Raw genomic sequence first — 27,691 nt, forward strand, 5'->3', positions numbered from 1 at the left:
ATAAAGAGTATTAAAAATATTTTTTAATCTGATTATTTTATATTTTTTCAGACAGACGTAAGCCCAATGCGTTACAACGGGATGAATCTGTACCAACACAGTAAGTCAATCACATATAATGAATACCTACAAGTCAATATTAACAGTCACGCCGTCCGACACTGACACCTGATTTATATTTGTATATAAGTATACTTCAAAAAACGTTATAATAAATTATTGTATTTAAACATACAATATGTACGTATGTATTCATACTTGAATTAAATTCTAAAAGTAACCCATAATTCAAAATTAATTTATATTTATATAAATGTAAAAAGCTGAAATTCAATAAGTAGATTTTCCGTATTAACATGAAAATATTTCCCGCTCCGTACTAAATTCAACGGTTTCATGCTAATTTAACATTTCCCTTAGCCCATTGAAGAGCTTCTCTACGTTACATTTTACCAAAGCTACTACATACATACGCTGCGCGCACACGGACGGAAAATACACCTGGCTGAGTAATAAAGTTCTGTGATAGAATATTTTCATTGTTTGACACCGATTGTAATATCCACATCGACAGAAGCAATAAGCGATAATTGGATGTAGTACGTAACGTTGTGTGGATAATCGATCGCTATTAGCAGAAGATTAATGCTACCCTCAATAATTGGGTTTAGTCTCACACATAGTTTCATTCTATACATTGTTAAATCGGGCTACACCTATTATTATGTACAAACGTAAACGCAAAACATGATTTAAAATTATATAATTAATTTGTGTAATGTATCAAATAATTTTAATAAACATTAAACTAACGTGTAAGAGTTGATTCAGCAATATTTTATATGCATGTGTATATAATATTATATTTTAAGGTATACGCGTTTTGCGGATTACTTCAAAGCTGTCCTTGTCAAAGCTCTTGACAGCTTATTGCGTGTGATGTGATTGTGGATTTAACGTTAGTTTGCTGATCTTGATTTAAATCAGAAATGCTGTAGTAGTAAAATTATTATTAAAATCATTTATAAGTTAATTGTTGTTAAATTAAATAAGCGTATATTGGAGAAAATATTAGGAACAAACAACAATTAATAACTGTTTCTTCAATACAGATTTTAAACATGTGGTATATACCTCTTTAAGAGAAGCATATATGATTCTTAATTAACTGTGAGTTGTATTGCTTAGTTTATAATCAATGGTTAAATCGATAGCCCAGTGTTTTGTAATGATAACAGTATGATAACACTCATTATTACACTCACAAAATAGATTTTAGAACATCCTGAAAGCCATGTGTCTTTAAAATTGTCAAATTGGTTCTCTGACACCATCAGGTAAAATAAATTGTTGAAATACTTTTTCCAAATAACATTTGAACTTTAATTAGATGAAAGTACTGATGAAGCTCAATTTAGTTAACCCTCAGTCCTTGTAAGATCAGTGATATAATAAATATTGATATTTTTTATCAAAATTAACTACCACAATATATGACACGATCTATATATTATAGGAATTAAAATTACTTGACTGGTTTATAGCTTTAGTTTAAGCAAAGTCTCGAAAATTGTTAATCATTATTTTTTACGTGCATTGACATTAAAAACTCAGCCTCAAATTCAAATATGTTATCTAAAATTAAATCATTAATTTAACAAAAATAATGCATCCAAGAAAATTGAATCATAGAGGAAATGTTGTGTTATCATGAAGAAGTAAGCTGTCTCACTTGGACAGCTTAGATAATTAAAAACTGAGATAGTCATGTGTTATTAAAAAAATATATAAGAGAATTGTGTTAAAATGTATTTTATACTAATAAATGTAAACTCAATATTAAATTCGCAATATTATATGTGGCCTTTGATCTTTGCAAAAAGTGATGTAAGAGCAAAAGTTTATGAACAACTTCCTTAGTGGAAATACACCGATATTTTTCACTGTGTATTTATATAATAATACGGTTAATATTTCTTTAATGATAATTGAACAATTCAAGTTATATTGTTAGCATCTATATTAAATACAAATTAAAAATATTTTCTTCAGTATTTATATTAAGCGGTTCAATTTAGCCTTGATGTTCTACATTCAATTGCCTTTTAGCTATAATACATAAAGGTTACCAAAGACTTTTTATCATCGATTTCTTAAAATGTTCTATAATACACGTGTATATTAAATATTTCTACACAAAAATACAAAATAAATATATAATAAATAAAAGTTATTTCAATATTTCAGAAAATATAATCTAATCCCAAAAATAATAGCATTTTTATGCCATGTTACTTTTTCACGATTCCACTGTGATGTTGAATAATGGATTTATTGAATACGATGTCAGAAAATTTACTCATATCCCGTTTCCTGTTGGCAAACCGTCAGGGGAAAATTCACACGAAGCATTATTAGCGCGGACTTTTTTCGTTTCTAGATCAAAAGGGCAAATCTTTACGACGGCGTGGAAATTCGCTTTTCTTAGATTTCTATTACGATCCTTGTTATATAATGTAGTGTATATTTTCGACCGCTATATACACTACCGGATAAGAAAGATTTTCAGTGCCGATTTCGCAAAAAGAGATGACATATGTGGAGTCCTTTTGACCGCCGGAGCAAAATACAGTTTAACTATTTGGGGTCGTATCAGATATATATATGTACAAAGTAGCAGCTGCTTTTATGGATACTGTGTAACGAAAATAGAGATAGATATTATAAGAAATATATTTATGAGACAAAAATATAATATTTCAAACCGTATTTAGGTGCTTATCTAAAACAAAATACATACTTCCAGTAAATTGCTACATCAATTTTGACATGTTTTTATGAAGCTAGCAAAAAATACTATCACCTATTTATTCAGTAGAGAATTTAATTATTTTAATGATTGTAAGGGTAGTGAATTTATGAATATTTTTTTATGAAATTCTTCAATTATAGTAATACTTTTGTATTATAAATGGTACTTGTTCGGCGGTAGTGCATTTTAAGTAGTTTAATTGTTAGCAAAGATTTTTTTATTGATGATAAATGACTATACTTATTACTGATATATTACATTAAAACGCCATAAAGAAAATTATTAAGATGGAAGTTAAATAAACTACTTAAAGGCACGTCGTTTTAGGTTCCTCATTTTTGTGATGTAGCAATGTGTTTCTTTGAGTTATGCTAACTGAAAGTAATACATGTGATATGAAAAAAAAGGTTGTTTTATCTGATAAAAATCTTTATGTAAAGTTTTTTAACATATGCTGCAAATATTTTTCCTGGAGATGAATCGACAACCATGTTTCTAGAGCCGTTACATCGATTATGCATAATTTTAATTTTGTGGGGACCACACAGACTCGTTTGTGTGGTCCCCACACCTTATTCTTGAAACTCGCGTAATTACTGTGACCAAAAGTGATTATTTAACAATAGTGCGATTACACAAAGGTTTTCATTACGAACTAAAGTAAAGTCTCATAAATAACACGCAAGGATTCTCCGGTGCATTGAATGAATACTTCTTTGTTATGAAAAGGTCACGAGAAACAATATATCACCGGAAGACAAATAGCACCGTAGGGTCACAACATTCAGTTACACAATTCTTCGACCTTGGAGATATCCATCAAGCAAATGTCACTTTCTAAAGGCGTATACTTATTTCGTTGTCCTAAGAAGCGAGTGCAACGATTGTTTAGCATGCTTTGCAGCCCTGAATACTTATGCCTGGACTTTAATGATTAGAGGACAGTCACAAGTGGTCACCTGGGAGATGTTTTGCTTCTTAATTATTTTTTTAGTATTTATAATTAGTTATCTAAAATCACATTTCAATATAAAGAATACATATGAAACCCTGATGAATGTACGGAATTTCATATTTGTCTAATGCATCTTAGAGTTCCGTTTGATTAAAATCGAACCAAAACAGCTGATTGAAATCGGTCGACGAGAAGTTTATTCTCCCTTCGACCGATTAGTGGTAAATCATTACGAATTTTATAAAAGATATTTTTTAACTTTTGTTTAATAAAATATAATCTCCTCTTTTGTAAAAAAAACGGTTTTTATTTATTTTATTTAATTATATCTGTTACCGCGAAACACAATATGTAAACACATACCAATTTGATATGGAAGAGTGTCTGTTCCGCTCGGTTTAAGATCGTTAATCCCCACAGTACGTTAAGTAAGGTAGGTGCGGGCATTAAGGCCTAGCTAAGGGAGATTTGAAATAAAATAAAAACTATATATCGAAATCAACTAATTTTAATGTAAAGTATACCTATAGATACATTACTATAAAATAAAAACAAAAAATAGCAACTTTTGCCGTAAACAAAAACAAAATTAAACATTTTGTAAAACTCTATCTTTAGGCCTTATTATACTATGGTCGGGTAATAAGGCCTAAGGCTTTAACATACTATAATAATCAAAATATGCATCTTATATTTGGTAATTATGATCAATAATCATAGATATGCATTAATCATGCATGAAGTCTTAAAAAAGCAACAAATTCCTTTGATTAACAGCCATCAGGACACTCAAAAGTGTCCGTATCATCTGCTGACAAACCAACGCACTCCTCGTGATACCACTTGCCGATTTAGCACATTGCCTCATATCTGCCATCTTATCCTCTTCACAACCATGACAATACCAGCTCACTTGTTTCTGCTTAGTACCACTTCTACATTTGAGATTCGATGTCTTTATTATTTTCTTTTCTTCTTTGTTTTTGTCAAACATATTTTTAGTGACTGGAGTTCCCCTATAATTTAAGGCTTTTCTCCTAACGATTGGTGTTTTTTCAGTATTTTTGACTGGTGTAGGCATAAGCTGCTTAAATACTGTTCTTTTTATTTCAGCGAGAGGCACATGATCTTAATCATCGTCCGAACTAGAACTACCGTAAACCATAGGGTAAAACCTTCCAGGACGTTTGTTTGGGGTTTGACCAATTAATTCTTCTCCAATTCTTGATGTTGATGGTCCCGATGTTGGTGGCCTAGGGTAGACGAGATATGGCGAATTTTCTTTGTTAACATCGTCAGATACAGGAGGAGCTGGTGCCTCTGTCAGTAAAGATGGTGCAAAAGCTGTTTCTGGAATAGCCTGTGGATTCAATGGATACAAACCAGTTGCCCTGAAGCCGCATATAATGTTATTATGGGTCATAGATTTCGACCACACATTTGAGAGAATAATATTAAATCTTGCCTTAGTGAGTTTTTTATCTGGGTTTTGTTCTATAAATGTTAAAACTTCAGCATCCCAATGGTGCTCAAATGATCGAAAGACGGCTTTATCAAGCGGTTGGAGTTCATGAGTGGTGTTTGATGGTAAACAGTATAATGATATATCGAGTGAATCTGCAACTTCAACTATGGATAGGTCTAGGTGACAGGTTGCTCCATCAAATATTAAAAGGCACTTTCCTGTACTTTTGTACCGGGCTAAGTGTTTCAAGAAATCCTTGAAAAGTTCATTGGTCATATAACCCTTTGTAGATTTTTGAACTAATGTTCCCGGTGGAATGTTGTCATATAACTCTAGTTTCAGTCGTTTACCTTTGAAAATGATCATTGGTGGTATTGCAATGCCAAGTGCATTTATACATCCGGCGATTGTGACACTTTCAGCGTGTTCTGAAGACTGTAAGTGCACTCTTTTAGCTCCTTTCTTTGCTAAAACAGTTTGCTGATGATGGATCGTTAGACGGCAACCTTTCTCATCCATATTGTAAATTCTTTCAGGATGACTTTTCAAGTCCAAATTATCATAAACTTCACTCAGTCGCTTGAAGTGATCATCAACAATAAATTTATTAAGCTTTTGAGCTCTGGCAGGGTTTATGAATTGAGCTTTTCTTCTAGATATTTCTGGATGTCTTTTCATGAATGCATTAAACCAATCTTTACCAGCAACTTTATGAGATGGGTTGAACTTATGATTGATGTTATTAAGTTCGCAAAATTTAAAGACCAAGCGTCGGAGAATCAGTGGTGTCACAGGCAATCCAATTTCAGCGAACCTTATGATTCTGCTTACAAGTTCAGTTTCCTGGTCGTCACTGAGTATGGATTTTCGACCTAGTGTTTTTTTTAAACTGCCGGTCTGAAGATGATTTCTAATGGTTCTTCTGGGTACTTTATACCTCTCAGCTGCTTTATAGGTGCTCAGTATTCCTCTTTCTACCGCTCGAACAGCCGACACCAAGTCATTTTCAGACCACAATGCTCGTTTGGGAGGCATTGTGATTACTGTCACTAAAAAAAAACAATAAACAGTTGTCATTACTTTTTATAACACTCCTAGCATTTTAAAAAATATACTAACTAAAGCTGTGATATTGATACAAAAAGGAGGATAATAAAGCCTACGATCAAATTTTGTAGGCCTTAATAACCACCGACAACATGTGTAAAGAAAAATAAAAATAATATGATTCGGATCATGATATTATAATTTAAACTTCTAAGGTCATAAAAGTATGAAATGATAGAAATCTATAATGTAAAATAACATAATTATGTGAAATATTTCAAAAAATACTTACGTTTGTAACGGACGATTTTTTGTTATTCGTGTTGCGCAACCGCTTCCCACAATGAACGACGACGCACTGGCGACATCGCGCGAGCTATCCTGTCGTGACACGTTTGAAGGGCCATCTTTGAGTGTTAGCTACTTATGTTTGTAACCTTGAGTGATTCAAACAAGCTTAAATTGGATTTTTATTACTTAGGCCTTATTACCCGACAGGCTTTATTACCCGAACCTACCTTACACTTAATATATTTTTGTTAATTATAATAAATTGTTGATTTTTATAAATTAAAATATACTGAAGCGGATCATATAATTCCGAATTATTAAGCGTTTTATTTATTAACCCTCGGGAGAGATCGCCAAACATACATTAACTTCGAAAGGCACTTAAATCAGCGTTTCAATGATCAAATACTCTACTTTGGACTACAGTGTACAGTTTTTTACTCAAATATTTTTTTCTAAAAATGCATGATTCTCAAGTGGTGTTTAACATTAAGTGTTCAGTAGAGGTATCTATTTTCTAATCATGTTGCGGAAAAACCATGAAGCATTTGACGCGATTCTTAACAAAATATTTTGTTGATACTGAAGTTTTATTGAGTACTTATTTTTGGTAGGAGTATTTAACTCACTTTTAAATAAAAAGATATAGTTTGGCTCTGATTTTTTATTTTTTTAATGATCTAATTATATGAGATTTTCACAGGAGTCTTACTGTTAAATTTCATATTATATATATACATATTTAATAATATAATAAGCAATTTATAGTATAGTACACAAAGGCTACTTGGTCTTGAAAATAGTCGTGTGTTTATGGTTATCAAGAGAATATGTAATAAGGTGAATATAATATGATAAGCCTCAAAGTTACCATAGCTTAGGACTTAATAGTAAAAGGAGATTATTCTTGGTATATAAGGATCATGCTTCACTAGCATAGCTAATATAAAATATGTAAAAAATGGCTAAAATATTTATACACTAGTATATGTTAAAATGTATTCACGGTCGTTGGAAATCATTAACATAATATTTTGCATCATGGGGGATTACATCGCTTCTAGGTTGATGACAGTTGAACAATACCCAGTACACCGACTAACAGATTAACATAACATTACAAAAGAAATGAAAAATGCGGAAAATGTGATTACGAGGGATAGGCACTCCTCCGCATAAATCCAAAGCGAATTTTTCGTATATTATTTATAGTATACATAGTATATTTCCTTTATTCAAAAGAATATTACGCATATATTTCAAGGACGAAATCACATCTGTATTTTTTCGGCACTTAATCTGTTTATTATTTAGACTTCTCCACTTCATTTTCGTTTGTGTACACGCAACTGACATATTTTTATTTCACAACATAACGTTTATGATGTATTAAGTGTGTTTTATTTTGGCTGTTCTTTTTATTTTTCGCTGTAGACATGCTAAAGCTCTTTTCGGCAACAAGTCGCCATTTGACGCTGTCGTTTATTTCTGTTTCGTGTCACTCGAATTTTATCTCTATGCTTGAGCTACCCCACTTTTTGTCATGCGATAACACTGTGTCTCGTTTCATTATATTTCAACCTTCTGACTATTAAACCTTTTAGTTGAGTCGATAGTTTTCAATTTGAACATACGTCTAAAATAATTTATAGTGATAATAATTTAACGTAAATTATATATTCATTAAAATTTAATCTGAAATAATTTTAAATTAAAACTTCAGTTTTTATATTATATTTCTTCTATAAAACTGTGTGAAATACACTTGCCACCACAAACAAATAAAATAGAAGTAGGTTAGTAAACAAAGTCTGGAACCTCCGAGTGTAATGAAATTGCGTTCAACCATCACACGCCGATAAAAAAACGTAAAGTGAAATAAAAATCATAAGAATGCACATTTTCCCCACAATAGTTTCACCAAACAAATGACAGACTCTAATGTCCAATTACAGCAATGACAATATTCCGCAATGAAATTTATTAACAGGTGTATTTACACATACTTGAACTCGTTGCAGATACAAAGAGCGCCAGTACCCTCTTGACAACCGCAGTAGGGAAATGTTAAATTAGCATTAAGCCACTTGATTCTGGGTAACAATGTGCCAAGATCCCTAGAATATAGTAGCTATACTACATATATGTATAATTGTACATAGTTAGTTACGGCTAAAGAGCTCAACAGTTCTCGCAAAGTTGTTACGTGGCAAAGCCCGAGAGAATCCAGTTGGAGAGTAAGCGTGTTCGGTCAAGAGCAAAATTGTTCCGTCACGGAGACATTTTCACTTTTATTAGAGTTTTATCCTCATTGGAAAATTGTGCCTGTAATACAGAAAATTACCCAGAATAGCGCCGGGAAATCGGGAATTACCACCGGCAAATTAGACGTCACTCGATACAATACAAAAGAGTTAGCCTATGCTAAGCAATTATATTATATACGTATATATTATAAATAAGACATTTGTACCAGGTATATGAATTTATTTGTAAAATGTTGCAATTAAAACGGAAGCTAAAATTAAATTTTCAATCATAATTAAAATAATGATTGAAAATTTTTAGTGCAAAATTGAAATCACCGAGCTATGTGTAACAAGACCATATCATGGATTTTGTCGATCATTTCTGGCGTAGTCACCTCAAGTGGACGTCCCGAACGATGTTCATCACTTGTGGAAGTACGACCACATTTAAACTCATGTACCCAATTTTAAACAGTTATAAACGCTGATGCAGATATGCCATGAGCTTCATCCAACATGTTTTGATTTCTTTCGGTGCTTTTTTTTATAAATTAAAGCGTCACAAAATCACTACACGGAACTTTTCTTTGCTTTAATTGATTGTTAAAATAAGACGCGATGGAAATGGATGACAATTTGACAGCAGTTTATTGACAGAGCTTTCAATACTACTAGAGTCGTCTCTTAGATTTTCTAAGGACTTATTGACTCGTACATGAATATTAAAATTCTTTATATGTATTTAAAAATGATCATGTTTTTTGAAGCAGATCAAACCTGACCGACAGTATAATTATTCAAAATAAACTGTCAAACTGTTATTGTGTGTACAGAATGACTTAGAGGGGACGCACAAGCGTTTAATATTGCTAAATATAAATAAAATAATATTATTTATATAGCAAAAATTGTATTATAAAATGATTTAAAAAAACAAGGCTTTAAAATATAAAATAATAAATATACATATATGTATATTGTACTGAATAATAAATATGGGTAAATTATTCACTATATTTTACATTTTGCGTATACTTTATTCATTGTTTTCGTAATCGATCAACAGGTGGTTACCGTATCTTAAGTTTCAACAAGTAGCTAATAAAAGCTACTATACGAATATTAGTTAAACATGTATATGTTACAAACAAATCCATATGCAAAATAAGATAAATGAAAACTGGAGTATGTTGTTAAGATTTACCGCAGACTAAATAAATGATATCTCTTTGATAATATATAAAGCTTTTACGCTATATCGCATAACAAAAAATGTTTCAATAAGAAAACACAGGTTTTTTTTGCAAAACACATTTGCTCAAAAAACATGTTTTATATAATCTATGTATATTGAAAAAAAAATATACATAATTCTATACTTAGCTCATACACGTAATCACACGAAATAAATAATATATTATTTTATTTTAAGAGAAAAAAATTCTTATTCATTGTGCTAAGCTCATGCCGCATTTATTATACGAATTCGTTATCATACATTCATTATAATCAAACAGCCATACGAAAACTACTCTTGTTTATCTTTTTCATAATGTAGCTTATGTGTACAAACGTGGACCAGCAGAGTCAGCATCAAAGTAATAATGATTACGGGAAAACCCCTCTCTCTGAGAAAACACGTCCAAATTAGGTATTATGGTGAAAATAATAATAATAAGGTCCTGGTATATGTTAAAAGCTAAAAGAACATCTGAGTAGTACATAGTGCGAGGTATGTAATATCGGAAAACATCTTAATACACCCCTGAGTTCAAGTCTCGCCACTTAAACCACGTGCCATTTGAAGTCGACCCTTGATGCAAGAAAACTAGGCTTTGTGCGACTCGAGTGTGTGAACGACTACACATTTATAAATCTAATATCTTATTCATATATTATACACAACGCTTTGATTAATTTAATTTAAATTATGAATTCATTAATCTGAAAGAGAGATACACTGTTTTATCTAATTGTAAGAGTGCAGACAGGTCGGTTCAAAGTTCATAACTAATCATATTTTGTTCATATTTCAAATTCAATGCGGCAAGGCAACATCAAAGGTTCAGTTCATTGCTCCTGTCCTGCGCGAAACAATATAGAGAAGGCTCGTTAAGGTGCAAAGGTATGTAGTATGGCTTTCATCGCAATGAAAAATTCAATTTCGGGTCGAACACCTCAACATAATGAGTGGTACAAAGCAATGCTGAAGTGTGAGAGGTAAATAATACAATTATGGAGTTTGATGACCTATGCATATTTTGTTATTAAATATTGATTATATTTTTTATAGCATATATACATTTGAAACTACTATTATATTTGTGTATTTATAAAATAAATACAATTTTCCTATATAAAAAAATAGAATATTTCAGGTTTATGTTTGCTAATCAGGTCAGAGACTAAGAGAAATCCAGACCTCAAAAGCTTTTATAGCAGCTTTCTTGTGTACCTGTGTTTATGTACATACAAGTAATATAAGTGGTATTCAAAAGGAAGAAGAGAGTAGATACAGGACTAGTAAAAAAGTGATTTTTTACTTGATTAGCAACACTGGCTTTTTGTTACGATTCGTTCAATATAACAGAATATAAAAGGCTACAATCGTAATAACATTAAGCTTGAAGTAATTATTTGCAATGCCATTTTAACTCATATTCTAATGAAGTGTGGTGTTTATTAAATAATATGTTTCTTCTATGCAAATAAAGAAATTTCTGCTGAAATGTATCAACAACTTGTTGATGTGTATGAAAATAATTTTATGAATAAGTAACGACTAACAATATTGTGTTAAGAATTTGATGAAAAAAGGGCTATCTATTGCCATTAATAAATTGGGGTGTGAATTTGCATCCAAATATACGCGGAATAAGCTAGTAACAGTTTTTATGCTTCTAATGCTCATTTAGGACAGCTCTGATAGTTTGCATATGATGTTAGCAAGCCAATTGCATCGCTTCTTGGACACACCCATGAAATGTGTTTACGCCTTAAAATAGAAACAGTCCAGATGGTCATTCCAGCGATTACTAACCAAAAGGTAGAAAAATAATAATATGCGCAGGATAGAATGTATTATCTAACACGCATATTTTTTAAGCAAAGAAAAGTTTTTATGGTGCTTATTGACAAATTTTCAATTAATAACACAATAATATGCCCATAATTCCTTTCTTCTATTTTTGTAAAAAATACTGTGAGTGGCTTTACTTTCAAGACAACTTATATTTGTTCGAAATGGTCGTTAAAATTCCCTCTAAATTGTTCAGGTGTTTTAAACACTCATGTGGAAATAGATGGCAGCATTCTGGCTTACATACGATCATATAAAGGAAAAGATACTAATGATTTTACTACTCCTAAATTCCTAAATATCTAACCTTTTATCTAGTACTGTATTTACTATTCTAGTTATTAGAGCAGATGCACATAATCTGTATTGTTGACGTTCATCAAAAGTGGAATTCATACCCGCTCGCTCGAAGACGATATTATGGGGAACGCTTCTTTTATTTGCATTTGCAATTTATTTGTGCATGTTATTGTTGTTGTTGTGTGTCGATAAAAAATATCTAAATCTTTGTAAATACGATTTAAAAAAACTGTATGCCAAGTCGCATAAAAGCTCGTATTGGGGCCCGGTCAATTTACCATAAAACTTGTTTTTAAGAAAAAAAAAATATTTTCAAAATTTAAATGCAAATTAAGCTTCTGAACACTTTTTACATACGACATTTTTCAGTAGAATTTAATTTCGCAAAGTTATGACACTTTTAATTTTTACATTGGCCGCCATTTTGTAAAAAAAAATATATTTTTTTTCATAGAGAATGTATTCTATACGATACTAAAAATTTAATTTTAAATCTTTAAAACCAAGCAATTAAGAGCGTTAATAATTTTAATACGAAACGTATAGGGGGTGCTCGGTAGTTCTATGCGATACTAAAATTTGAATTTTAAATCTTCAAAACCAAGCAGTTAAGAGCGTTAACTCTTCTGAAAGTCTCAAAATGGCTCGTATGGAAGTCCGATCGAACTGATACATCGCTTGTTTTGAAGCAAAAAACTATTTTTTTTATATTTTATTTATATGAAGTTTAGGCTTATAAACGTTTCATATATAGCGATCTGTACGTTAAACTTTAAACCTACTGAGTTACGAGTATTTAAGTTTTTAGACTTGTCGCCATTTTGCAAAAAATTGACACATTGGATTTTGCTAGCAAACATATACAGGGTGCTTAAAATTCCACACTGTCACCAAAATTTAACTTTAAATCTGTATAAAAAAGCTTATACTAACCTACACTATATTTCAAGTCTTATAAGCGTATGTATGGTGGGCCGATTGACTCATAACACTAACCGTGTTTTGGAAAAAAAAACTTTTTTTTTTAAAACGGTATCATAAGGATATTCGAAAGCTCTAATCTACTAGTTTTTAATATTTTTTTATACAAATAATGTGTCCGTCTGATATATAATTGAAATTAAAATTATATCATTCAAAATTAAGGGTAAATGATATTTTCTATTAGGTGGTCCATGCAATATTTTCAAATATAATCAAGAAATCTTTTCGTTGTTGGCCTTACATTTGAGACAGTTGATTTATTTCTTTAAATTCTCTCTAACGACAAGAAGTACCTCGTATTTCAGACAATGGAACCAAATTCGAGGTAGCTACGAATGTACATGACGCGAATCGGCAATAAATTATTGAAGCGACACGCGCTCCGCATAACGAAACCGAGCATCTTCGATGCCTTATCGAAAATTTTGGTGATGTGCATACAAAATTTCTATCCCTGCTCGAACATCACTCCCAAGTTATCGACGAAATTTTTTTATTTAAAACATCTCCACCTACCGCGCAAAGGGATCTGAAAAATATCACAACGTGACACTTGCTGATGTTAAAGTAGTCGATTGCTAATTATCCACCCCTACAGCGACTCTTTCTGTAGAGATTAAATCAGAATTCAGACATTCAGAGCAACAATCAGACACTAGTTGAATATATTTAACCGCTAACTCAATATGTACTTGATTTAAATGGCACAGGTACCTATTATTAATAACACCTTTTGTTTAAAAGCAAGAGGGTTTAATTTAACATATATTACGTTAAGTAACTTGAACAAAACCTTTGAGTTTACTCAACGTTTTGTGCTCGTCTTTTAAATCAACACCCAAAATCTTCATCATATACTAATTGTTATACAACGTGGTAATTCAAAATAGAGCTATTCCTTCTGTGTATGATAAATCAATATTTATTGCTGACTTTCTTTGTAAGATAAAATAGTTGGTTCATCGCAGGTCGTTATGAAAAAAGTTTTTAAACTTAGCGAGGGTAAAACTTTTCACACAATGGAATTCAAAGGGTCACGTGCTACGCATATCTGAAATACTTTCGTTCTATATAAAAAAGATTATCGACTTTTGCCTGTTCTTTGCTACAAAACTTGCTTTTTATGGCGCCCCACAAGAGTGCGGTTAAATTAAAATAGTTGTAAAATAAATCTATAAATAATTCGCCATATACGTATTTCATGACATGGGAAATAAAACTTTTCCAACCCTTTCTAAAATGGTAAACGTTCACTGGGGAAAAACCCCTCATTCAACTTAGAACAACTGTAATTCTTTCATATTTGCTAAAAATAGTTTGAGAACAAATGCTATTTATAACTTTTTACACAAATGTTAATACATATTGTTTTTAAATACAAATTGCACGCGGCTAAAAAATATTTATATATTACAACGTGTAATAAATTGTTAGTAACGCTTGTAGTTTGTGTTCGGTTTTCCCCATTAATAAAATCAATTTAACGCTACATATGTCAAATAAGCTTTTTACCCTAAATTTGGGTTAATGTTATGGCTCCCACGTAAACATAAAGTTCGACCCTACCGTAAGGTCCTTGCGATTAGATCAGATTTTGAACCCTCTTTCTAGTTAATGCTTAAAACAGGGAGCCGATTCTCTTCAACGTAATAATGGTCTCAGTTAAGCATCATATATTACTAGATCTAACGTTAAATCATTATTATAAAGGTATCATATTAATGTATATATTTATTGATTTTTTTAAATTAGTATTTATTATTCTTAATAAATAATGTTTGTAATAATATGTCTCGAGTATAGTTAAAAAAATATTTAGAAAAATTAAAAATAATAAGCTTCTGACTATTAATAATTTTATATTAACTTTGATTGAATCTTTGTAGCAAATTCGAGTAAAAGGTTTTTTACAGCTAGACTTTACGTATATTTGTAAAATAATTTTATTACTAATAAAAATATATCTTATAAGGAAAAACAAAAAATAACATCAGAAAATTACCTTTAATAATTTTGTAAAATGTAGTTCTATTTTTTTCAACTATAATAAAACCTTAATATTTTATTTTATTTTTAAAACAAATCCAAATCCTTAATATTTTATTTTATTTAAAAAAAATGATGGTACATACTTAAAATAGATAAGCACCACCCCACATATTTATTTCCAGCTCCTCATAGCTTGTGCTTGGCGAGCCCGTTGAGAAACTGGATGATTCGTGCAAAAAGAGCAATCTTAAGCGCTGACGTCTTGGCCGCGACGGGTAAGAATAAAGGACGCGATCGTGATAATTTAATCTAAAGCTTAAAACCCAAATGTAAAATAATTAAACATTTACTATGTAATATAATTAAAAAAAAACTTCTTACTTGGTAAAATAATTGAACTATAATAAAATATATTTTATTTCAACTAATAGCATAATTATATTAATTTAGACTTTTCTAATTTGAAGTAAGTTAATACATTTTTCATCGATTATGAGCCTGAGATTTTTTCGTATTTTAATATGGCTCTGAATGAATGGTGCGTCTTATAATCAATGGCGTCTTACAATCGTGAAATATGTTTTTTATAAATGCTGCATCATCAACCCTAGCTATGCATGTTTAAAAAATGTAAAAAAAAGTTTGAGAAATCTTAGGAGGATTAATATTTAACAATCACTGGCAATTATCGCCAAAATATCATATAAATAATAAACAGTGAAAATCACGATTGTACACCAGAAACAAATAAACCATTAATCTAGGTATAATAATATAACTGCGAAGCACATGCTTTATGTGTATCTGAGCTAAGTTTACTCAAAACAAAAATGTTACTGCCGATAAAACTAAGTTACACTGGCCATTTATTATGCTAAGATTCGAGATTTAAAATCTTACGTTGGTCGGTGAGTAGATAATCCCTCGCCGCTTGACCCCGAATGTCAGCTGATATTTCCACGTGAGATACGCAAGTTTTTATATAAATAATATTTATTTAATGTACGAGTATATATTGCTGTGTATTATTATATTTATTTATTCAACTAACAATCTTAGCTTAATATTAGACTTTAAGGCTCTTAAAATACCCAGTAATATGGTGTATTTTTAAAACGTTTTTTTTATCCAAATTAATAGCAATTAGTATTTTTTTTTTTAAAATACCAAATCGAGAATTTTCATTTTTTAAGAAATTTGCTGATTTAAAAAAAATTAAAATTGTACGAATATTTTTGAATGCTAACAACCGCTTAATTTGTTTTATACCGCTGCATAAAAAAGGATTGTTCTTGAAAGCTTTTAATAAAAGTCAGAATTATTTAAATGGCTTACGATTTTTAAAACTATTCTAATCGGGCTTATATTTACTTATATATAACTACTAGTATCACTACAATAATGGTCAGATACAAAAAAACTGCTCCGCATGTTAATCGGCAGATTGCAAAAATGTGTAGAGGCTTACTACAAAGTTTTTTTACCGAAAATTTCCTAACAAAAAAGAACAAGGTTGGCCGATTCCAGTTTATATGATATGTGCTTTTTAAAAAGTTTTTTTAAGAATAGTGTGTAATGATGTACTTACTAATATGATAAATATTTTAACATTCTTCAATTTTTTTTACAATAGATTTTAATAGTGGCAAAAAAATATTGCAAAAATAAAATTTTTATTATTAAAACTATATATTACATATATATTTATACGTATCAAAACTCGTTTACGGAAAAAATACAGACCATAGTCATAGAAATAATTGTTATGCTATTTTTACGTAAAGTTAAAATCTGTAGGGCAAAAAATATTAAACGTGGAGCAAACGGATATATTACGAATCGAGTCACCTACATAATATGAATGCTGCGTTTTTGAATCATGTGAAGAGAGCGTTAATAAAATAATTAAACATGACTGTGGCGTTCATAATAAAACTCTTCAAACATATTGATACGCCGACGCTAATGGATGCGTCCTGACACCGACATTGATGCAATTTTGGTCTGGCCAAAGCAACGTCTCTCTCCGATGTTGATAATTTGACATCAGCACATCTATGACTTTTTTAAATTCACAGCAATTCTGATATCTTGAGAAAAGATATCCATAGAATCGATTCCGCGATTGTTCAGTTTGAGGTATAACTAAATCAATGTTAAAACAATAAAACAATATATAGCACAATCATTATTATTTTTAACATACCCACAAATATAATTTTTTTAAACATATTTTGATTAATTTGTATACATCAAGATATCTATTAGATACGCTTTTTTTGTGATATATGTATGTAAGGGGGGAAAATGTGAAAGAAAAAAATGCAATTTTTAACGTAATGATCATCATTAAAATTTTATTGCAATGCCATTCAGTCCTTTGATATAAAATATTTTACGATGTAATTAACCCATTTTGAACTGAACGTGTGAATTAACTATGACAGGGTGCAGATCAAAGCAGTTGTTTAACCCCCGGCATATGTGGCTTAGCGCCCATTTTCAATCTCCATTGTCATGACTCAACAATCTCCATCCATTAAAACCACAATGGTTACACGTCCATGTAGCGTTGATAGCCACAGACTCCTCTTTTGTTTCACGGGCCACAGTTTGTTTTGATGGTTTTTGTCCCCTTGAAATTAAATTTAATCCCACACATCCCCTATTTTAGTGAACACTAGTCAAATAAGCCGAAGAAACTTCGATTTCGCTACGATATTAACATAATATAAACCATTTATAATAAATAATTCAATTTAGAAATACTCTCCATCCCTTTAGCGTACAACGACTGCTATATCGGATGAATAATGAATAATGATGAGCATGAACAACAACAACAAAAAATAAAGCTTGAAATCTGTTGTTTTTCACGTCGCTCCCACACAAGTACATATAAAATACGCAGATTAATATTTAACGCGCAAATTCCAGATTTGAGTACAAAATTTGGGTTTGAATTAATCCTACTTTATCTCGCGGCAGCAACGGCGATATATAAAAGATCATATTTTTAATGTTCGTTACTTTATTAGTATTTGTGTTACGTTAATTAATATTAAATATTGAGTTAAGTCGTTATATACGTTACGTTATAAATTATTTGTTATTGTCAAACAAAAGTAGCATTTATGTGAATATAAATTTGAACATCCCGTTATATTTTGCAATTTAGCTTATTATAAATCAGTAACATAACTCAATTGATTAAATTAAGTTAAATGTCAGTATACGTAATGTATATAAAAAATACGAGTGTTTAACTTCGACTCATACTTTTAAATAATAAGAAAAAAATTCTGCGCTTTATATAAAAGAATATGTAATCTTTATCAGAGCTTAGATAACAGTAATGAGGTTTAAAGATCGGTCATACATATCCCAACTAATTTTTTTTTAAATTAACGGCCTTAAAGAATATGTTTAAAACATTGCTACCTGTTATATGGAAATTTATGCGACGAACAAGAATGGCTTAAAAAAAATTAAAGACTGGTTTCCTTATAATTTTATGCAAAATGTAAAAAAATATTGCAAATCTTATAATCTACCATCTAATATTTTATTCTTTGTTGATAACGCATGTGACGATAATAAAAACAGTGAAAAAATGTTATATTTTCTATTACAACCTCTATTATTCAAACAATGGATAAAGGTTTAAACATAAATTTAATACTAGAAATAGAGAAATTTAAGGATAGTTCGGTATAAGAAAATTATGTACGGAGATGTTAATTTATATAATAATATTTATATATTATAACTGGTTTCCTAGAATTTTTATTTATTTTCTGTTTATGTTTAGCTAAAATTTTTTGATGTAAAATTAGCTATAAATTAATAAAATAAAATAAATACATTTAAAAAGTATTACCTACAGAGCTACTGACGGAAGAGCATGATATTTTTTTAAAGCTGTTTAAAATATTGGATATCCCTGAATTGAAATTTTAATATTTACAATGAGTAACGTGTGTAATAAGCTTAATCCACAGTTGGTTGAGTATAGTATGCAAACTGAAGAAGTTTGCAATGAAGTAATCAATATGACTGGAAAATCTATAAATTAGCAATGAAGTTCTGATTAAACTTGAGAACTTGACTCTTTCTTAGAAAACTGAAAGAAAATGAGTGACTGAAGAATTTTCAATAGAACGGTTGAAAATGGTTTGCAAAAGTGTCAACAGCTGTAATGAAGCGATTTCATGAAAAAAAATACACAAGGCAAACTTCATATTTTAGTAGTTAGTACAATACTTAAATGTATGTAGTATATACATTTTTTTTATAAAATGTATAAACGTATTTAAATAAATAATATGTATCACGTTTTCTTATCTTATGTATATTTATGTACAACCATTTTATTTTTACCCATCCTTTGAAATTAAATATAATATATCGATAATTGCTCGTATATAAATTTATTCGACTTACGCAATTTTTCGACTTCGGAACAGATTAATTTTGTTAATCAAAGACTTACAGTAATAATTAATAGCGTATCTCATTCTATACTTAAGTCACGTCTAAAATATTTTACCTTCACATACACACTGTACAACGAAAGTAAAAACCACTACACTAAAGTTAAGGTATAGGATTACTTTAAAAGCGTCTTTTATAATCAAGTTATTTTATTTTTACAAAATTCCAAGCTTAACTACTAAAAAAATACTTCTTTATAATATTTAAAGTGTGTATTATATACAATATACACCATAAAATTCGTTAGTAATTTAATATGAACTAAATATATAGTACCTCTCTTAAAGAATAGTTCAATTAACATGCGGGTGACCATAGAATTAATTTGAAAGCGTAGTTAATATTCAATTATACATATGCATTTGAGTATATAATGATATCAGTAAAACATACCTTAATTTAGCTACACTAAAAGATTATTTTCAGGTAACGCCCAAATTATGTTAAATAGTGATAAATATATAAATAAAATTAAAATGTTAGCTACAAATTATAAACGTATGAGATAAACTGCTATGTATTTATTAATACATAAAAGGAAATTCCTTAACGTTTTGATTGGAAATACCATCGTGCCTTAGGAAATTATTTCATTAAACTCACGTTAAGCAAACCGCCATTTGTAACGGTACGAATTTTCTTGTAGATATAATAGTGAATTTAATAAATATTACCATAAGAATAACTCTTGCGTATATGAATCTGTCTAAAATTAATAACAACAAAGTGAAAATATATGCGAATAAATTATATTGAGGATGTGCGTCGCTAATGGGAAAAGTTTATCTTCATTTTCAGGTAATAATTCAATTTTCGAGCGTGTTACATTTACGTAAAATAATGGCAGGCATCAATACTTTAGATAAAATATTCAACGAAGCAATTGTATAGGATTATTATTAATAAACAAAGCAGCTATTAAATCTAAATGTGTCAATAATTTTATTCATGACATAATCGATATTATTGTATTAACACAAAATGCTTATATTTTACTTGACGTGTATGTATATAGTACTATATACTAATGTATGATTCTATACACACCTAATCAAGCGTATATAAACAGATTATGTCAGAATCAGTGCCAGTTATTTAAACTGTGTGATTACATATATAACATATATCGTCAGTTAAATTAGTTTAATTTTTTTATAATTTAAGTAAGTTTATTATTGAATAAGTTTAAAAAAGAGGCTCATGTTTGATCAAATATCTAATTGGTAACCTGTTCAAAATATATAACATACATAAAAATATCAATACACAACACAAATATAATTAGTCTATATTATTGTTTTTTGTATTCAATGAACCAAATTTTGAGAGTTATTATAATGTTGAAAAATGTTTAATAAACAATTTATTTTTGTATGCTAAACCGTAAACTTTTTAATACACAGGCAAACTTCTATGTGGACTTTTTATATTGCTTTTTAATGTAATAATTAGATATTCATCGTAAAGGAGTTTTATATTATCAATAATGTTATTTAAAGCGTTGATTTTTTCAATAATAATCTAAACCAACTAAATTATATATATATCGTTACTAATTCATTATCAATTATATTATTATTATCATATACTTTACTATATTATTAAAATATTTTAAAATATAACTAGGCGAACTGTGTTTAGATTTTATAAGAGCTTTTGAAATGATAATAATGGGTGTATAAGAAAACATAAACAATAGCTTTATTACCGGGCTTCACCCTGGATAAATTTAATCTCACTCTTTATTTATTATAACTAATTGTATTCAACCTGTTATTAAAAATGTATTAAATTTACGTCTTGCAGTAGCAAATAAACGGTTTTCAGCACGTCGCTGTTCAGTTTATTTAGCGGTTTCATTAGCACGTATTCATAAATAAAAGTTGAAAGTTAAAAATAGCACAATTGACATATGCAAATGTCACGTCGCTCTTGTAACAGATAGACAAGCAACTTTTTTGGCTTATATTATAGATTAATTGAAAAATATTGCATAAATTCTACTGAAAAATGTATTCATAAGAGATTGAATTAGAATTAATATTATTTATTTTTTAAATAAATATACTGACAAATAAATTAGGGTATAGATATATGATTAAATGAGAAAAATATATAAAAAATAGTAATGCCTTATTTATTTAAGAGTAATGCAGAAAGATTCAGGATAGAAAAATGAGAGCAGTTCTGAAGAAATTTAAATTGTACGTATAAAAAGGATTAGGTTAATATACACATGTAAATGTGTATTATTTATATACATAAAGTGATACAATTAGGGATAGATAAAATTAAAAAGAAAGCATGAAACTAAAAATAAAGCTCAAAGGTGTTATTTAAAAAAAAAATATGCAATCAAATTTAGAGCTTTTGTACAAAATATGTATTACTTATTTGCTTTTTTTTACCCTTTATACATTAAGCAGATTCATTTGAATATTTTGCTCTTAAATATGTAGTTTGTCTGTGCTTTGCGTTTTGCTGTCGTCTCGTTCGCTTACATTGAAAAACATACATACACCTACAAATGGAACCGTATCTAGAATAAGTAATGACACTGCTCTTTACTCGTTTATCAAAAGCTCTGAGAATTTCACTAAGAATAATATTTATACTTAACGGCGCACATTCGCGGTGTGAAACGTAATTTTTACTCATGAAAATTCGTATACATCACCTGTTACTTTGAATAAAAAAACAACAATATAATATGGACTGTAATGTCATAAAGCGAAAATATGTACGTCGGGGGAAAGAATAAATATATTTTTTTAATTTATAAAACAGACTAAAAAATTACCATAATATATTACGTTGATCATAAGTTTGCATTAAACTATATCAAAGGATTGCTCAACATCGTTGTTTTCCTGTATCAACAGTAACAGCGATTCTGCTCTGTTTTTCTACAATAATTTTGTAACGAAAAATCTCGATATGTCATCTACACTGATTTAGAAAAAGTTTTTGAAAAAATCGGTCATGCTTAAATATGAAAACGATTATTTTTTCATAATAATAATATAATAAAGTTACTTGCATTTTTTTGATCTTTAAGTATTCCTCAAAACAGATTGTAAAAAACTTTAATTTGATGCTAAAAATCTATGTGCATGGTAATTCGCTAAAATATTATTATGTTATTTAATTACATATTCTAGAGCAATAATCCACTTAAATTTGACTAAAAATATGTAACAATATGTTATTCAAGATGATTCTATCAGTATATAAAATTGCAATACAGCTTCAAAGCCCTGCACTAGGTATTTATATTATAATCACTTAATACTGAGTCCCCTGAGCATGTTTTTCTGGTCTGATTCCCAAAGGCAACCAACTCACTTTTAATAAAAAAATGTCTATAAAAGGTTTCTCAGATAGCTGCATAAGAGAGAATATAAATAGTAACCATGTTTATTTTCTACAATGTATGCTGGGATATGATTCCCTCGAGTCGCGTCGACGAGTGTACATGAAAAAGCACTTTGGTATGGAATATACACAATCTATAGATTCTGGATTAGAGTATTATTGGACAACTCTTCCATAAGCACATCTATCTGAATTTTTATCCATATGTATAGTGTTGATTTATTTTCATCCATGTAGTCACAGTTAGTGAACATATTGTATTGTAATAACTTGACATAAGAAAATATAAATATAATCCATTTTTAATTTCAACGAAACTCATACAATGCATGTTGGGATATGATTCCCTCAAGTCGCGTCGACGACTTGCTGGTAAGAAATATACACAATCCAAAGATTCTGAAAAAAACTTTGTTTTTTTACGTCATCTAATTACCAGTATTAGACAACTTCCCAATAAGCACAACAATCCGACTTTTTAACCATCGCATAGTACAGATTTATTCTTATACAGGTACTTACAGTTAGTGATCTCAATGTGATATACTCACTATAAGTATGTTTTCATGTTCTGCACGTGTAATAAAAAAAATACTAATTATTAATATTACTGGACATAAATTTTACAACAAAAACATAGAAACACCGGTTTGTGATTAGCTATTAAGGCAAATCAATTCATTTTTACAGCAAAGAAAGGCGAATCATATAAATTAAGCGATTTTAAGTGAGTCACGCGGTCGATTAAATTTATAATAAAAAAATAAGAAAAAAAATTATACACACGCGCGTCTGAAATCCCGCGAACTGTGCCCACGAACTTAGCAGCGGTCGAGAAGCACGCCACATTTTTACTAATCCCTACATCATGCTGGGTGGTATTGTGGGTTACGTGCACGACGGTGTATATTATGCGGTACAAAACTGGACTATTCACACTTGACTCTTCTCAAACTACTTCTTCGCTACACAGACTTTTTTGACTATAGTTTGAAAATCATATCCAGAACACGTGCTCGAGAACAAGTACTGCCGAATTATAAAAGGACCTACCGACGCAACTAAAAATCTACTACCTGTATGCTTTAATTATGTAAGTTTAAATACAAATAAGACTAGAAAAGTTATTAGCGTTGTATTTTTACTAAAACGGTGGTAACAAAATAAATCAAACAATCTATTATAAATTATAAAATGAAAGTTACATGCATGCTTTTTTTATTTTCCAATAAATCTTCCGTTGTAACATGACAGGCGTGAGCCCAGTGCGATACAACGGGTAAATCGGTACCAACTGAGTATGTCAATCAGACAATGAATACCTACAAGTAAGTATTAACCACCAGACTGAAAGTCTGGGAATCGGTTGACATCTATATTATTAATTAAAAATTATTATGTGCTATACAATTTATAATCAATAGATGGCACTGCAGCTGAGGCCGGTTTTTTTTAATAAAAGCGTATTTTTATAAATAAAAAGTTGAGTGCCGCTTCCGGAGCTCGAGCCCGCAACATCAGAGTTACTAGTCTGAGACGTTATGGACTACGCTATTCCTTTCTTACATATATATATTTTTGGTACATTAGAAACTACGATCCTTACCCAATAAATTTAGTACACTGGGTGAAGTAAAGCTTCGCACTAGTAAACTGTCTCGAAATTAGTAATAGTCGATGAATAGACTATACCTTTATAACATAATTAAACAGCAAAAGATAACCTTGGCATTCGATCGAACTTGCTGTGCTTTTTTGCCGTTGACTCGTTAGAACGTCTCCATTAAGATGATTGGACCTTTGTTTCGAAACTATAGACATTAATATGACGCGTAAAAGCAATTCTGGGTCGTGACTGTCAATTTTGTAACAAATGTTGCTGTTACTCGTTTCATGTCAAAAATGTATCGCATGAGCTATATGAGATACCAACTTTTTCATTAAACAGTTATTCGGCGTTTATTAAGCACATTACTTTTTTTCACATTTGTTGTGCTAAGCCGTCCATCTCTCTACTCATCTTTTCCGTATTTACGACCAGCTTGAAAACGTTTGAACCATTCATAAACCCTTTGTTTAGACATATCATCCTCACCACAAGCCCTCTATAACATTTACACTACTTCACTGCACGAAATACTAATTCTGATATTTAATCTAGACGTCACACTTTATCACATATTATATGTACTTGCTATCAGGTGGAAATTGTAGTTCAATCAAAATTTATATCGCCATCTATATTTAAGTAGAGTTCCATCTATATATAATTTAACCCGTTCGATGCACCGAGTATTCTATAGATACTTTATCGCACACACTGCATAATTTCTAACGGCACATCCCACTACACAATCAAACAAATGCACACGCATCAGTGTACAAAATCGTCAGAGCGTACAAATACAGTGAGTTTTCCATATATGTAATTTTCCCAAGCGACTGTGGAAGCCGTAATCTATTTTCGAAGTTTTACCCGCCCGCGGGGATTAAATGGATCATAAAATCGAAAAGGTCGTCTCCTTATATTCCCCGAGGATCGCATATTCAATGTCAAAGCCAAAGTTGTCTAAATTGAACTTCCGTGTACCACTAATGTGGAAATTCGCTTGGTTTCGCCATTGAGCACCATAAGTAGACACTCTTAATAAATCACAACGGGGTATCAATAATGCTCTTTTCTATTGATATTTGCTCCGCTTTATAGCCTCAGACATATCGACAGAGGTCTAATGGCAATGGTTAATATTTGCCGTTAAAGCAATCCTAATTTTAGGAGACGTGTGTGTTTGTGCTTTTTCTCTCTCCCGGGACTTGTGCAATATAACGTAGATAATTTACGTGGATGTTTTAAATAAATATCTGAATAACGTGTAAAAACATTTGCGTTTCCGGGAACAATTTGCTTTTTGGATTTTAGCTTATGTTTCAAGTATTATATTAAATAAACCCACAAAGTAAATACAAAATTATAATAATAAATAATAAAAATATTTTTAAATAATTTGCGTATAAATTATTATAGTAAAAACGACAATTTTTTTAATAATAATAATAATACATATATCTTGCTTAATAATATATTTTTCAATAAATAAGTACTGTGTGCCAAATGTATTTTCATTATATAAGGTGTGTTGAAATAAAAAAATAAAAATTTCTTTACACGTTTTAAGTGTTAGATTTAAAAAAAATATTTGGAGTTCTTTCGTCGGCATGACGAAATGCAAAGGTTAGGAAAAAAAAAGGAAATGCACATATGAAGTTATCATCAAGAAAGTACAGCATTCATGTAAGCATCATGTGAATCCAAATATCCTTATAAAAAAACACATTTTGCCCTTAAAACCTGAACACGTAAATTCTGTCGAATCATGCTAATAAGATAAAGAATAGATTGTTTTTAAATCATTATGAACAATCCGAGGAACATTTTCAGTTAAATATCCTTCAAAGATTGAATAGCAGTCAGACCCACCGCCGGGGCTATGCCCGTGACTAGCTCCTTAAAATTACTATTAATAATAGATAATTTATACTTCGAAACATTATAATAAAAAATGCAGCCAGATATTGTAATGACGCAGATACAGAAATATCACAAAATAAATTTCAGTTATACATAAAGTAACAAATCCCGGAAGTTCTCGTACAAAAATCCCGGGGCATAATCCCTACTTATAACACAATCTAAAGCGTTCCACACTTTTTGATCTCTAATCGTATCTACATTTATATAATATAATATTTATTTAGGCGAATTATTTTAATAACAACCTCTATATAACATTCTCATTTACGGTTTCAATGTTACATTCGACTTTTCGAAGCCACAGTTTAAGGCCTGAGTACACTTATCCGCCGCTGAAATGCGAACTGAATGACGAAAAACCTACCGAAGCGTTTTCCATGACGTACTTATCGCGAACGTGCATCGCAATTCAGTTAACTAGTGTTGAAAAAAATACATGGAAGAAAAATAACGTATTACACGTCGTAATGTTTAGTATAAAACAACAACAAAGTAAACAAATAGATTATTATCGGACACTATCTAAAACTTGGGGGACTAAACAAGCGTATCGAAATAGTGCTCATATCTATTGACGTCACGTGTCATCGATAAAACACGTGGAATTTTGTTCGTGCTTATGTTGGCTTTATCGGTATATCATTATTTATGCTAAGATAAAAATGCTAATATAATTCAACGTTAACACTATTTGTATTATTTGTACGTATAACGCTTTTATACTTTGAACCGCAACAAGGATCAAGTATCAACCGTATTTGTTATGAAAGTTAATACTTTTAGTTCTCTCTAAAGTCGAATGCTAGCCATGTATTTTATAAAATAGAATTCTTGCCTTAATTTTAACGAAAATCCAATACAATATAATATTTATTATTGTTTTTATTTTAAAATATTAAGTAAAATGAATAAAATATTTCCCAAATCCACTCCAATTTAAGTTAATGCATTAGAATCATTTGTAAATTATGAAAATGCTGGTAAAACTAAGTAATTTATTTATATATATATATAAAACTATCTGCCACTGATTAGTTTGATTATTTTAAGTAACAATTTTTCTAATATTTTTGCCATAGATAATAAGATACTTGTCGGTCTAACGAAGCTATTTATTTG

The 27,691-nt window shown here is 30.0% G+C and overlaps 2 protein-coding genes and 1 long non-coding RNA gene across 9 annotated transcripts in view; 1 reads left to right on the top strand and 2 right to left on the bottom strand.

Moving 5' to 3' along the window:
• Positions 1-560, top strand: part of LOC148226434 (uncharacterized) — a 236,011-nt gene extending 235,451 nt beyond the window's left edge. For both annotated transcript variants that reach the window (XR_015812350.1, XR_015812349.1), the window contains exons 2-3: positions 52-100; positions 421-560. This is a non-coding gene — a long non-coding RNA (uncharacterized LOC148226434). The remainder of the gene's footprint in view (positions 1-51; positions 101-420) is intronic.
• Elk (Eag-like K[+] channel) overlaps positions 1-27,691 on the bottom strand; it is a 120,567-nt gene that overhangs the window by 40,327 nt on the left and 52,549 nt on the right. The window lies entirely within an intron of this gene.
• On the bottom strand, positions 4,335-6,268 carry LOC148226437 (uncharacterized). Its single transcript, XM_088203970.1, has one exon. The coding sequence runs from the start codon at positions 6,265-6,267 to the stop codon at positions 4,897-4,899; it is 1,371 nt and encodes a 456-aa protein (XP_088060096.1). The 5' UTR covers position 6,268; the 3' UTR covers positions 4,335-4,896.

This window comes from Plectrocnemia conspersa, unplaced genomic scaffold (assembly GCF_051122295.1).
Source record: "Plectrocnemia conspersa isolate PC_06_02 unplaced genomic scaffold, ASM5112229v1 ptg000014l, whole genome shotgun sequence".
In the NCBI taxonomy this organism is placed as follows: Eukaryota; Metazoa; Arthropoda; class Insecta; order Trichoptera; family Polycentropodidae; genus Plectrocnemia; species Plectrocnemia conspersa.